This window comes from Phyllobates terribilis, unplaced genomic scaffold, assembly GCF_046119375.1.
Source record: "Phyllobates terribilis strain yellow unplaced genomic scaffold, ASM4611937v1 Scaffold_11__3_contigs__length_659146591, whole genome shotgun sequence".
Taxonomy (NCBI): Eukaryota; Metazoa; Chordata; class Amphibia; order Anura; family Dendrobatidae; genus Phyllobates; species Phyllobates terribilis.
In genome coordinates this window covers 294426353-294442443 of record NW_027362771.1, presented here as the reverse complement: position 1 = coordinate 294442443, position 16091 = coordinate 294426353, and the positions used below count along the sequence as shown (strand labels likewise).

Below are 16091 nucleotides of genomic sequence, written 5' to 3'. Positions count from 1 at the left end.
AAAGCACTCCCCATGGTCCTCCATATAGTATAATGCACTCACCATAGTCCTCCATATAGTATAAGGAACTCCCCATAGTCCTCCATATAGTATAATGCACTCCCCATAGTCCTCCATACAGTATAGCCCCATACTCAGCAGGTGATGGCGGTGTCTTACAGCCAGGACTTGCCTCTAACACTCCACTTCACCCACAATTATTAACCTGTTAAACGCCGCTGTCAAACGCTGACAGCAGCAATTAACACATGCCGGCACGCGGGCACGTCATTCTATACGCCCATCGGCGCACCCGTGATGTGATTGTGGGTCACCTATGAGTTGTTATGACAGCTGGGGGTCTGTTGAACACCTCCATGCTTGTTATTACGTAGCTCCTTTGAACCCAGCCTGTGGCTGGGCTTCAAAGGAGAACGTGATTTTTACTATATACAGCAATGTTGAATGGGAGGAAAAAACGGAAATTGGCCGCGTTGTGAAGGGGTTAACATGTTTCTGAACAATTAGTGTAAATATCTGGCACAATAATGAATAACTCCAAAACTAATATCCTTATTAACTCACCTGATCCAAACAATTCTCGGCTGCCATTGCTGGGACTGTTAGATTTTTCCATATGTAGATTTGTTTTGTCTTGGTTTACTTGTATTGCGGGTACCCTGGTCTCCATTGCTGACATTTCTCTTTTTTTTTTCTTTTAGTTCATTATAGGAAAAGTTGTCCCTAGATAAAAAAACACAATTAACTATGTTCTTCATTCATATAATATTATGTACAATATATAATGCTTTCTGATATGAAGTGACAGTAACATTAGTCATCATTTGGGCAGGTGCAGACGAGAATATTTTCGGTCCGAGTGCGATCCGACAAAACATCAGATCACACTCGGACCAATGTTATTCTATGCCCATGTCCGATATGTTCACTAGGTTAGAGGCATATGCTTGACAATAAAAGTATTTCTACTGATGCTCATGAGATTCCATTTTACTGAATTTAAAATATTGAGAGTCCTCAGTGATTGATTGATATGGCTAACTGAAAAGATGGTAACAAATTGCAAGATTTCGAGACTACTCAGGTCTCTTCATCAGGCATAGTATCGTTTCCTGTACATATCACTGCAATTTCATTATGAACAAAATCAATGCCGATCATTGCATTCAATGCTGTTATCAGTACATGCCTATTGTACAGTTTATTACTGTAGAGAATTCGGTAACAGGAAGAATTTACTGTTCATGCCATCCCAAAAAAACCTAGAATGTGATACTGAGGCACTAAATAAGAGCACCAATAAAGTGCTCATAAAAGGGTTAAAAGTGCAGGTTGTCAGAGCACTTAAGTACAGCGCAGCCCTGAGGAAGAGCTCAATGACGATTAGGATGCATTCAGACATCGTGTGAATGTCAGTGTAGGGTACTTAGTTAACATCATTTTGATCAAAACAATGCAAAAGCCATCTTACCTCCTCACGGTAACCCTATTTTGGAAAGTCCTAACTACAATATTTAAAACCTTACCGTTTGTCAAGTGACATGTTTTTTTCAGTTTAGTGTGCACAAGTGCATATAAAGGTGTGGCCTGCCGTTTCCTTGAGCTGGAAGTCTATTCATCTTGCTCCCCTTGTCTGTGTGTGTACTAGGTGGGCTCAGTCTCTTAGCCCTTATCCACATGCATGTCACTTGACAAACGGTAAGGTTTTAAATATTAGAGTTAGGACTGTCCCAGGTAGGGTCATTGTGATGAGGTGGGGTGGCTTCTGCATTATTTTGATCAAAATTATGTTAACTAAGTACCCTATATTATTTTCCTGCACTATTGCTGTTTATTTATTTATTACAGGGTATTTGGTATTACGTTTCTGTCTTAGTTTTTTACTGTATGTGCATAGTCTATTGACAGTGAGATGCTTATCACAGGAGGGGGCGGAGTCAGACTAGCAGCCAAGTGCACATCAGACCTGCTAGTGATACTGTGTTAGTGATAAAACCTTCATTGTAAGTAAACAACAGCAACAGCACACAGCTTAATAAATGACACATCATTGAATTCAGTGTTAGAACCCCTACATCATGCTGTCCTCAAATTACATAACAAAACCTGCTGACAGATTCCCTTTAAGGCATGTCAGTAAAAGGCTATGCTCCATGAGCTCACACACATGTATCATAGACACCTTGATAACTAAACATTTATTAAAGGATAAAAAAGTACAACAGTCTACATTATTTTGATCCTACAAAAACACAGATCCAAAATGGAAATATGCACAAAAAAATGTCAAATGGATACCCACCTGACTTACATTTCACCCATTATATTCTCTGTTTAGAGCAACAAATCTTTTGGAATACGTTTCATTCTTATTCAAACTGAGACACACAGGAAACAAGATAAACATGATGTGAAACTAGCCTGGCCTAAGAACCACCTCATAAAACGCGCAGTACTTAATAAGAATGCCATTCACATCTTGCACAATCAAGCGGTAGTCATTCATATACTTGCAGCAAAGGAATTCCTCGGTGTCCAATTGTAGATACGATGCAAAGTTAGATGGGGCACTCATGCTACCTTTGAGGATCAGAGGAAGCGTGATTCTCACGCGAAAAGGATGTCAACCACATTTGCCTCCACATTCCCTGTTTATGGAAACTGCAATAAAGTGATGAGTGCCCACCTTTCTTTGCATAGTATCTAAAAGGTGCTGGGATGCTACAATGATGCTTCAGAATGTCAGCTTAAAGGGGTTTTCCCACGAACGAAAGTTGATTTTAATCAATAGATCTTGGAATAAGGCTATGTGCCCACGATGCAGAAATGCTCAGAATTTTTTGCTGAGCGTTTCTGCATCTCCCTGGCAGAAAAAAACGCATGCGGATTGTACATGCGGATTGTACATGCGGATTGTACATGCGTTTTCCTGCCAGGGACATGCGGAAATGGAGCGTTATTCACTGACATTTCCGCATGCGGATTGACAAGCACTTTCCAAGCGATTAGCATCACTTGGAAAGTGCTTGTGACAACTAGGTCACACTATACAAATCCATGCAAACTGCATGGATTTATATAGTCTGACCCGAGAGAGTGGTAAAAATAAAAAAATAAATATATACTTACCCTCCGATGGCCCCCGGTGTCCTTACACTCCGTTCTCCCTTGCCGGCAGCGGTGGATTGAAAGTCCTGCCGACGTCAGTGTCGCGTGACCCGTCACATGACTCTGACGTCAGCGCAAGTCCTTCAAACCACTGCAAAGTGCCGGGAAGCACGGAGGAGCGCAGCGCGGGCCGCCAGAAGGTAAAATATACATTTATTTTTTATTTTATTTTTTATTTACAGATTTTTTAATGGTACCTGGGTGTGGATGAGACTCTCCTCTCCTCTACACCCGGGTACCATCCGCACATTAGAACGCTTGGATTACGCCTCTACATATACAGTGATGCGTAATCCATGCGGTCTAATGCAAGTCAATGGCGGCGAAGACGCAGCACTTCCGCAAAATAATTGGTAGTGCTGCGTTTTTTTCCGCAATGATAATCCGCAGCGGAAATTTACGCAGCATGTGCACAGCACATGCGGATTATCATTGGGGAACATGGCAGGCCTTCTACCATGCGTTTTTAATGCGTTTCTGCAGCGTTTCCACAGCTGCAAAAACGCTGCAGAAACGCATTAAAAATGCATCGTGGGCACACAGCCTAATAATAACTTCCTCAATTGAATGTATTTAAATAAAATGTTCCTGTGCTGAGATAATCTTATAAATGTTCTCCTGTGTAATGGCTGTGTCTCAACGTGTACAGAACATGGTCTGATCATACCACAGCTCCTGGGCAGGGGAGGAAGGAAAAGAGTATACAGACATTACAGCTCGGGATCACAGCTGATTATTTTTGTGAGGTAAAACATTTCCCTGACTGTTTTTAAACAATGTTTTACTTCAAAGAAATAATCAGCTGTGATCCCGTGCTGTAATGTCTGTATACTCTTTCTTCCTCCGCTGCCCAGGAGATGTGGTATGATCAGACCATATCCCTGCACGGTCAGACACAGCCATTACACAGTACACAGCAGGGGCACATTTATAAGATTATCTCAGCACAGGAACATTATTTTTAAATACATTCAATTATGGAACTTATTATTATTCCAAGATCTATTGATTAAAATCAACTTCTGTTCGTGTGAAAACCACTTTAAGTGAAGTAATAGCTTTGTATAATGAGATAAATAACCATATTGATCATTTGGTGTGTTTTTTTTTTAATAAACTACTTTAAAATGAAGAAACATAACTTACTATTGTTTAAATAATAATAAGAGTATCGCTACTAATCATCATAATAATCCATGTAATTATAAAGAGTCTGTGCATTCCCTGTGGGCAGACAGTAATGCCAATCACCTCCTGGTCAGAATATTACATGTCATTTCACAAGACGGTAAATACACTGCTCAATCCAATCATAAAACATTTCCACCCTACAGTGCGCATGGAAGGATGAAGCAACACTTTGCTGATTTAAATCCAAAATAATCTCTCAGCTTTATCTGCAAGAAAACCTCCAGTAAGCAACTGATAGGATCTCCGCTGTTTGGTTACAACTGGGTAAACAAGCCTATAATATACCGGTTATTAAGTCTGTACTTTCCCGAGCAGACTTTACTATAAACCAGCGCTGCAGACTACACAGCCAGATCTTTATAATGTATCAGGAAGCCATCAATACGCTAGTGTACACTGCACATAGATCATCACATTGGTTAGTTACAAGACATTAGCTGGATGGCGTGCTAACGAATATTTACTGTTCCCTCTGGAGTTTTAGAATACACGGTCAGTACATCAAATGTTCAGTTGAAGCGAATGTATTCTGCTCATACAATAGGGCTATTCGTAACGCAAGCATTTCTCCTCTCGCTTTGCCGTCAAGGACAGATAGAGTGTGGCTGCTCGGAGAGCTTGTGGATTAACTCAGCAGCACCCTATCCATCACCTTAAATTGAACTCAGGGGTACAAATATAAATACAACACATTGTTAAGTGGCATCATATAAGGAGTTGTGAAAAGCTCTTGGTATTCTGACAAGGACACATCATTATATGACGGAGCACTACATGGTTGAAAGCTGTGTGCATATCAGAGACGCTAAACCAAGCCAATATTGATGTAGGTAATAAGCTCATTATCCGGATCGCTGCGACACACTGCTCTCCGGTATCAACCGTTTCTCTTTAAAAGCTCCTCCACAGGTCTGAAACATGAAATGCTACGACCCACAACACTCCATAACAATAATACACATACAGTTGAAACCAGAGCTTTACATACTCTATATAAAAAGACCCATATGCATGTTTTTCTCAATATCTGATATGAAATCAGAATCAACCTTTCCCGTTTTAGGGCAATTAGGATTACCATAATTTTTAATATTTGTCAAATGCCAAAATAATGAGAGAGAGAGAGAATGTTTTAAGGCATTTTTATTACTTACTGCAAAGTCAAAACTTTACATACACTAAGATTACTAAGCCTATAAACAATTCTAGACTGCCCATATGATGATGCCATGTGTTTGGAAGCTTCTCATGAGTTTTTTTGCCAACATCTGAGGTAATTAGAGACACACCTGTGGATGTATTTTAATGCACACCTGAGACACACTGATTCTTTACGTAGCATCATGGGAAAGTCTAAAGAAATCAGCCAAGATATCAGGAAGAGAATTGTGGACTTGTACAAGTCTGGCTCTTCCTTGGCTATAATTTCAAGATGCCTGAAGGTGCCTCGTTCATCTGTACAAACAATTATACGTAAGTGCAAACAAGATGGGAATGTCCAGCCATCATTTCGCTCAGGAAGGAGACGGGTTCTGTGTCCCAGAGATGAACATACTTTGGTCCGACATGTGCATATCAACCCAAGGACAAGGACAAAAGCAAAAGACCTTGTGAAGATGATGGTGGATGCTGGTAAGATTGTGTCAATAACCACAGTGAAACGAGTACTGTACCAACATGGGCTGAAAGGCCACTCTGCCAGGAAGAAGCCATTACTCCAAAAGAAACAAAAAAGCCAGATTAATGTTCGCAAATGCACACAGGAACAAAGACCTTCATTTTTGGAACATGTCCTGTGGTGTGATGAAACTAAAATTGAACTTTTTGGGCGGAATGACCATCGTTACGTTTGGAGGAAAAATAGAGAAGCTTGGAAGCCTAAGAACACCATCCCAACTGTGAAACACAGGGTGGCAGCATCATGTTGTGGGGTTGTTTTGCTGCAGGAGGGACTGGTGCTCTTCACAAAATAGATGGCATCATGAGAAAAGAAGATTATGTGGAAATACTGAAGCAACATCTCAAGACATCAGCCAGGAAGTTAAAGCTTGTGCGGAAATGGGTCTTTCAAATGGACAATGACCCGAAGCATACTGCCAAAATGGTAACAAAGTGGCTTAAGGATAACAGTCAATGTTTGGAGTGGCTGTCACAAAGCCCTGATCTCAATCCTATTGAAAACGTATGTGCAAAGCTGAAAAGGCAGGTGCGAGCAAGGCGACCTACAAACCTGGATCAGTTACGCCAGTTTTGTCAGGAGGATTGGGCCCAAATTCCGACCAACTATTGTGAGAAGCTTGTGGAAGGATATCGCAAACGTTTGACCCAAGTCATTCAGTTTAAGGTCAATGGAACCAAATACTAATGAGATGTATGTAAACATTTGACTTTGCAGTAAGTAATAAAAATGCCTTAAAATATTCTCTCTCCCTCGTTATTCTGGCATTTGCCAAATATTAAAAATGACGGTAATCCTAACTGACTTAAAAAGGGAAAGGTTTATTCTGATTTCATGCCAGATATTGAGAAAACATGTATATGTGTCTTTTTATATAGTGTATGTAAACTTCTGGTTTTAACTGTATATATGAATATATGTGTCCCAGTGGTGTAACATAAATGTCCCTTATATATAATGCAGACCACAATGTGATTGTTGCAAATCAGAGAAGAACCTGATGTGCCAGAATTATTCTTCCAAAATCCTTAGCAGGCTTTCTGTATGGTCATAACAGCCAAAATAACTAGGTCACTCAAGTATTACTCAGCTGGGTCTACTTTTGCCCACTGAGGAAGCACTCGTTTAAAACTGTCGTATGTATATATTAATTTCTATAAATCAAATGTACATGTGAAAATAAGAAACTTTGTAACATATCTGACTTGAGAAATCTGCTTCTTTCTCTTCCTAGTCTGATGATTTAGTCTTAAAAATTCTCAATTCCGTGAACACAGATTTTCCCATTACTGAGAAAGGAGATGACAGTTGGTGCTCATAAAGTTCTATGGAGAACTGTAACTGTCATTTCAGGAGAACTTGTAGCAGAATAGGTGTGTCTGCTTCTAGCTCCTCCCTCCTCCATAGAAGTTTAAAAGCACCAATTGTCATCTCCTATCTCAGTTTTGTGATAATCTGTCGTCACTGAAAACAAATTTTACCCATGAACTGAGAGGAAAAGATCAGTCCAGGAGAAGAATTAAGCTAATTTCTCTGCTAAAACATATTATAAAGTTGCTTATTTTCATGTTTAATATTGATTTATGAATAATCAATAAATAAAATGATGGTTACTGTTAAAGTTCACTTGTTATTAGCCAGCATCAAATTCATCTGAAATAATTCTGGGATTCTCTAATTTTGTATGACGACATGTCAATTGAAACATTCTTTTACCCATACAGATATCTGTCAAATTTCTATTCATTCAAACTAATATCAATCTAAATTGGTGCGTATATGGCCAATTCATACAATCTGCTAGAAAACTGATCTTACAGGTTTAGAAATTTGTCTTCCAAACACAATAGTTGTAGTGTGTATATATGGTTTATGAATGGTATCTGAGGGACAAATCCATAATAGAGGATAAGAAGGTTTCATCTTAGGACAATCAGGACAAATGAGATGAGATTTAATCCTTACAACATATCTGTTGGTGTTAATAGCCAGCTCAAACCAATTTCATCATCTGTAAAGAGTAATTGAAAATGACCTAACATATGTAGAAGATCGGTGAGGTCTGGGTCCATGTCTATGAGTCAGCACACAGACTGGAGTATAGGTTGATAGACTTTCTACAGAGTCTGTACACTACTCAGTATGTGTGCTCAGCAAAAGCCCAACACTTCTGACTGTTGAGCAGCGCACTGCAGAACGGATTTGTGAGGGATCAGTGGGGGTCTGAAGACCTGGGCTCCCACTAATCTTCTAAACGTTAGGTCACAAATATCATTAAAAAATATATGTAAATGTTAGATATCTAAGCTTACAGAAAACAATTTACTTATTCTGATAAGAACACTTAAACTGTCATCTGACTGCAGTTCTGTATTCTGTTTATTCTATCATTTGGTCCATGGTAGATAAAAGACCCCCATAACCAATCCTTTACATCAGCTACATGACTGATTGTTATGCAGATGTGTGAAAGTGTGATAGTATAGAAGTGATAGAAGTTATGCTGTATTACTATGTAACTTGGAATTGTGTAAAGTATATTTAAGTATACAGTTGCAATCAAAATAATTCAACCCCTATTGCAAATTAGGGTTATTAGCAAATATGCAAACTTCATTTAGTAGCCCACCCTTTGGCTGTTGTGGCCTTCTACAAAAACACCAGCTCTAGCAGCATTTCTGAAGAATCTTAGACCATTCCTCAAGGGGAATGGTTTCCAGTTCACTAATAGTCTTGGATTGCCAAGATAGTGGCTAAAAAGTTAAGACAAGATAGTTCATAATTAAAGGAACTCTGTTTACACTACCTGAATGTGGCAGAAATATTCCTGAGAAGGCTGGTGGTCACAAACCCTTGGGTGACTGCAAAAGACCTGCTGTAAGATTTGCTAGCAGCAGACACTAAAGTTTCAGTCTACATAGTAAGGCACATTCAAATACTAAAGGTTTCCATGCCTGAACTAAAAGACATACACCTCTACTGACTGAAAAAACAACAAGGAAAGTCCACTCTAATATAAATAAACCAAAGAAGTTTGGGGATTCTGTTCTGTGGAGTGACAAAACGAAACTTAATTTTTTCATGCCTATGGATTAGCATTATGTCACGAAGAGGAAGAATGAAGCGTACCATAAAAAGATCACCCTGCCAACAGTGAAGCATGGTGGTGGCTCAGTGAGGCCCACAGTGAAGCATGGTGGTGGCTTAGTGATGTACACAGTGTAGCATGATGGTGGATCGGTGATACCTACAGTGAAGCAGGGTGGTGGCTGGCTGATGCGCTGGGGTTGCGTCTCTTCCTCTGGCATGGAAAACCTGCAGCATGTGTAGGACAAGATGGTTTCAATCAAATATCAGGAATACTAGGAGAAAAAGTCAGGCATTCTGTGAGGGAAGCTGAAGCTTGGATGTCATTGGACATTTCAACAGGACAATGATACCAAGCCTATATCAAAGTCCACTAAGACTTGGTTTCTGGAGAAGACCTGGAAGATTCTAGAGTGGCCTTCACAGTCACCTGACTTGAATCCCATGGAAAAACTTTGGTGGAATTTGAAAAAAAGTGGATGCAGCATGCAAATCTAAGACTATAAGTGAACTGGAGGCCACTGACTATGAGGAACGGACTAAGACTCCTCAGGAAAACTACCAGAAGTTGGTATCTTGATGTGCATTACATTTTCAGCAGATCAAAACAGCAAAGAGTGCTCTACTTAGTATTAAATGAACTAGTCATGAAGGAGTAGAATAATCCTGAGTCTGCCACAGTTATTAAAAGTGACACTTTGTGATAAATTTGGAGAAACCACTTGTTTATATTAATCGTGTTGAATTATTAAAATTGTTCTTGATTCATTGGCTTCATTCAGACAGCAGAAAGTGTGAAATGTAATTTGCAATGGGGGCTGAAAAATTTTAATTGCAACTGTATACTATTGTCAATTACTGATAAAATAGTGATACATGACCTCTGTGTATATGTGCTCAACTTACACTCCCATCAGTCACAATATTCCGTTTTTAATGCCGCGATTCTTAATAGCTCCAGCAAGCAATCTGACATTTGTTGTAACCACCCAAGGTTAGATAATATTAGCAATGGCATTTAATTGGTACTTGTAAACTGTCTGGAACCCACTCACATTAAATACCTTTACAAGCTTTTTTTAATGCAGATTTTATTTTAGAATGACTTGATATACACTTGATCCTATCTTGTGACTATGTACAATTCCAATTACTTTCAGCGGCGGCAGACCTCCACTCGTCAGTGAAAGCCATGTTATTAATGAATATAAAGGTGCAATTAGTAGACATTAGTCCTGCGAGGGACTGCACTTTTAATTAGTTTCTAATCAAAGCAGCGTATGTTACGAGTTAAAATGTATGTGTTCCACTCCTTTAGTAGGACAATTAATGCAATGTTACAAGCTTGTGTACTGTTAGCAGACTGGCAGCGCTGCCAATATCAATAAAGATTGTGTTGACTTTACTGCCAGAGAACAGGTCCTGTGAGGAGCCTGGAGAAAGCGCAGCAACTGGAATTTCTGCTGTGCACTAGGAAATAGTCACATCGCGTCTCAGATGTGAGATCCAGGGTTCATGAGCGCTCTTCAGTCTACAAAACATAGAATTCATTTCTTCTTTCTGCCAAGTCACCTTTGGCTGTTAGCTTTCTTATCTAGATGAAAGTGACATTCAGTCAGTCAATCATCCACCGCTTCGAGGGGAAATGATCGTTTACTCAAGAATATTCCAATCTGAAGGAGAATAAGCCTAACCATCGCAACGTAATTATTGCTTTCTGGAAACTACAAATGATAGCACATTTAAGGTGTGGAGGGCCCCTCCTGTCTAAGGGGATCATCATCTTGAGCTATGTTATTTCTGCTCTAAAGTGGTTTATTGTAATTGTATGTTGGTGTGTAGCACTGGGCTGAAATGATGGTTTATGAAATGTATTACTAGGTAAAAGAAGAAATTAATCTGCTCTTTATTGGTGGGTGTATATCTTGTGCTAAGTATATATTTATTTATTTATATATATATATATTTTGCTGCGCACAGAATTTGTTAATAATAACTTGACAAACTGGCCACCATGTTTGGAGCAGATGGTATGATGTGAGACACATCTTACTAAATTTTTCACATCTGCTACCCGCTATAACTTATGCCAATTATTGGCAAAAATTATACCATTTCTGCGCTTTAGCATTTGCTTCCCATCTATGCCACGCACACCTTTTTAAAAAATGGCAAAGGACAGCAATTTTTAGTATTTAAAACAAAAACCTGACATTAGTAGCTAAATAAATCTCCCTCTATAAATATATTCTGTATTCAAACCAATATTGTATACACTGATGTAACCATGAGTGAGATAAATTGACAATTGGGTGGTGACAATGCCCTTTTCAAAAAGGTGTGTCCTTGAAGGGAAGCTATCATCAGAAAATTACCTTTTGTGTAAATCATCTTTTTTTCCATATCACAATCTGTGATTAAAATAAAACATATCTCAATAAAAACATAATAAAACAGAACTCTTGCAATTTTCACATTGGCCACTGAGGCTTTTTTAGTCTTTAACTTCTTTTTGTTTCAGGAAACAACACATGTACATAGCCACAATAGTGAGATCCCAACCATATCTTTTATAATGAAGCATCTAATGAGCCTGTCCAAATCTCATTGTGTAGGGAGGGGAACAGGTTCAGGTGTGACATCACCTATTGTGATTGGTGGACCCTGTGTTGTCAGCTGTGTATAGAGGCGTTACTTGTCATTGGAATCCTGCCTCTGATGATAAGGAACCTTGCTGTAAAATCTTCTGGAAATGACAGGAAAAATGAGCCTAAAAAACCCCAAGTGGCCAGTGTGAAAATTGCAAGATTACTATTTTTTTTTTTAACAAAGTTTGTGATATGAAAAAAAACAGACATTAAAAAAAATACATGAAACACAGAAAAGATATAAACTTAGGTCATTTTCTGGTGATTGTTTCCCTTTTACAGTCTGATACTGTTAACACTCATTGGAGAGGGTCATAGCCCCAGCTGGTAAAAGAGGAATAACAGAGGTACAGCACAACACTATATATAGGAAATGAAGCTCCAAAATTGTTATATTTTTATATTATATAATTGTTAATTGATAAAGCATTATGTAACACTGAATTCAATGGGTGCACCTTCATTTTAACAGTCATTTTTGGATCTCCAGAGCGCAAAAATAAACAAATTAATACATTTTTACAAAAGAAGTTGAACTCGTTTGTTCGCATATTGTACTTTAACTTCTTAGTTGTTTTAGCATTTCTCTAAAGCAAATATTACCTGCTCTATTTTATATATATAACTAGCATACTCCCAGTCTGCTCCAAACTGCTTTCCCATTTCAGCCTTAGGCGGCTTCAACACTCTTTATATTTCCATCTTTAAAATTGGTCCTTTGAAAAACTTACTGAAGTTCATCTATACATAGTTCTTTATATCATGTCATAAAGAAGTGAATAGGTTTGCATATTTCCCAGACTTTTGAAGAAAACACTTCAAACACAATCTGTGTGGACACAGGATAGATGCTGGAAAAATACTGATTTGTGCATGAAATTTCCTCCTAGAGAAGACATCTAACAGCGCTTGGCACGTGACTCGTAATTAGAATTTCAAAAGAGATGAACTTTAAAAAGAAAAAAAAAATAATTACTGTGTTTCTGACTTTAGATATTAATCTGCGTCTAGCTAATAACAGATTCTAAACATTATTATGATGCTGGCATTTTGCATAGTAGACACAATTAATCAAAGGATGATCAGACCTACCCATTCCCTGACATTTTTATTTAGACTTTATCTGCAAAAGGTAAAATGAATTTTATTCTAGATTCGGGATAGAAAGATGATTGAAAAAAAAGAGGCTTGATCTTGGCATTCAACTAATACTATCTACAGAGATGGCAGGATTAAATTCTACCTGTTACTGGAAATTTACATCTTCTGATCAGAAATAATACACATATCTAATGTGGCTTCCACAAGTGTTTATTTATTTTTATTTTTTTTACAATTTTTCCTCTTTAAATCTTTTACACTATAAACTTCTCTCTCTTCCTGGAGCATGGGAATTTGCGGAATTATAGTCAGTTCATTCTAAGTCTTTACCACATTAAGTCATGAAATCACTAGATAACAGTCGTAGGTCCTTGATATAGTCTCTATTACCAATATTCTCCTTGAAGGGAATCTGTCACCCCCTGGGACCTATCACACCTCTATACAGATGATAGAGGTCTGCTTGCTTTGAAATGTCTTTTTATAAAATCCGTCTTCCTAGGCTTGGCGTCCGGGGAACGCCAAGAAATCTCCACCTACCTACTTAATTTATATATCCCCCCCCTCCCCTGCATGTCTCAGGGCCCTGTGACGTGCAGTCTAGGTCTGCAATCCCGCGCATGCGCAATGCGCCTATAACGTAAGCCACATTTTTTTTTCTCTCGGCCCTATTTTACACTGCTAGGCTCTAGTGCGCAGGTGCGTCACTGTGACTTCCGCTCCAGTGACCTCCAGCGTGCGCAACAATAAGGTTTGGTCCCTACTTCCTCCCGGCATCCTGATAGTTAGGAACTATATTGTATATATGTATACACGTGTACATACTGTATGTACGGCAAATACATAGCACTGGCAAATGATTTATTCCTTCCAAAGACCTTACAAAGGACATTCATTACACATGGAGGTAAGGTATATTCCAGTGTCTAAATAGGAAAGGGTTCTTTACAGTCCGAGCAGTCAGACTGTGGAATGCCCGACCACAAGAGGTAGTGATGGCCGACACTATAACAGCTTTTAAAAAAGGGCTGGATGATTTCCTCAGCACAAACAGCATTGTGGGTTATAAATAATCTAGTGATAGAGAACGTATAAAAGGTGTAACACTTTTAATAGCTGAAATAAAATGTGATCATTTGAAAATACCGGATAAAGTTTGAGTAGATAAAGTGGGAAAGAATGGCTATATTTTACAATATTCTCAGTTATATATAGATATATGGCATGACAGTGATGTAACACTGACATAGTAACATTTACTAACATTGAAAGGTTACTTATTGATCGTAAGGCTGCTGGAACCTCCGGTGATCTTAAGAGCGATGCTCTTCAGAGTCCTGTTTGAATAAAGTGAAGGTTGAGCTGAGTGCTACACTCAGCTTTCTTGGGATTACTTAAAGAAGTTGTCCACTACTTTGACAACTCCTTGTCATACCCCATGCTTGGCCCCGATAAAATAAAAAAGCCTGTACTCACTTCTTGTGCCGGCGGCGTTCTAGCGGTGTCAGCACTCGCTCTCCCCGGGACTCTGGTGCGGTGGAATGACACGTGATCCGGGCACCCAATCAGCACTGCTGTCACTGTCCCCACCTTTGTACGAATTGAACATGAAGAGGAAGTCAGAGATCAGCCGCAGCCCGGACTTCCTCTCCATGTTCAATTTGACAGAAGGCGAGGACAGTGACAGCAGTGCTGATTGGGCGCCAGGATCACGTGTCATAACAACCATACAGGGGCCCCGGGACCACGAGTGCCAACACTGCTGTATCGGCGCCGGCACGGGAGGTGAGTATAGGCTTTTTTATTTTATCGGGGTCAATCATTTCGATCAAGAAGGAGTTGTCCTAGTAGTGGACAACCCCTTTAAGGACTGGGCAGTTGGACCCCCAGAGATCAGTAAGTTATTACCTATCGTATGGATAGGGAATCATTTTCAACCTTGAGAAAACCAAATTAAGATTCAGCTCTGGAGCAAGTTCTAATACTAAAATGGGAAACTTGAAAGTCAGTATAGTTCTGCAGGGACCTTATGAAGGGGAATATTAGTAACTAATTAATGCATATTAGGTCATCTGATCACTATTTAAGTATTTACTGATACATTATTTCTTGTGTTCACTATAAGTCACATCACACATACATCAGCTATTCTACTCCGTCAAAAGATTAGACCCATTACTGGAGCTACAAAATAACATGACGTCTTTTACACTGAAGAACATTTATGTTTGCTGCAATTTTAGAACATTCTCTACACAAACATGAGATATCCTCACAAACAACCCTGAGACCATGACATGAGAGGTCAATGCTGAAAGACTTCCTTGAGGTTTATCTGTGTCTAAGACATCTTAGATATTTCTGGCACAACTCACAACCTTTTATAATAATAATGACTGTTAGAACCAGAGGCAAAGTACAGACTCAAGCAAGTGAATATATTTGCCAATATTGTTTGACTTAAAGGGGTATTCTAATGTCTGCAAATTAAGGTCATTTTTTAATCTAAAGTGTATATCCAGTTTAAGAAAGATTCTGAACATCATGTAACCTTTACCAAAGAAAAACGCAGTGCAACTCATAGCCATAATGCAAGAAAATCAAAACCTCATACGTTGTAGGTTCATCCTACGTTCACTAATGATTCAGCTGTAACCACAAAAAAGCACTGTAAGGTATATTATGGAGACTATTTCTAATTAGAATTTAGCTTTTCTAAAGCTTTTTAACCACTGACTTGTTTTGTTGGGTTTATGAATAAAGTCAAGAACAAGTCTATAGTTTCAGCCCATAAAAGAAGGGAAACTCCCAACAAGTTCATAAAAACATCAGAATATCAATGTCAAGCTGAAATTGTTATACTGTGAAGCCAGTGTACTGGAATGTATATCACCACAGTCTCGGAAATGTACTCATAACAGGGCTGTGATATATGCAAGACACATGTATCAATCTGGCAAGTTACTACAAGCACAACTCCCACTCATGATATAGAGTTGCTGTGTCTATCACTGGCAAATGGAAAATGATGTTTAAAAAAGGAATCTCCAATCTTTCATCGTAAGAAGGAAGAATATACAAAATATCATATTGGAAATTATTTGTAATTGCACTGCTCGCTACATAACAAATCACTGGTGTCTGTGGCAGGACCTTTCAATCAGTAAAGTGCTGTTTTATCCTTTTATCATCATAAAGCAGTGTTTGCAATATGCTGA

General features: G+C 38.8%; 1 protein-coding gene across 5 annotated transcripts in view; it reads right to left on the bottom strand.

Annotated features, from left to right (window-relative positions):
• The window catches only part of SFMBT2 (Scm like with four mbt domains 2), a 281711-nt gene that overhangs the window by 195815 nt on the left and 69805 nt on the right, over positions 1-16091 (bottom strand). For all 5 annotated transcript variants that reach the window (XM_073652450.1, XM_073652449.1, XM_073652448.1 and 2 more), the window contains one exon: positions 565-723. In XM_073652450.1, coding sequence (XP_073508551.1) covers positions 565-679 — 115 coding nt within the window. In that variant the 5' untranslated portion in view covers positions 680-723. The remainder of the gene's footprint in view (positions 1-564; positions 724-16091) is intronic.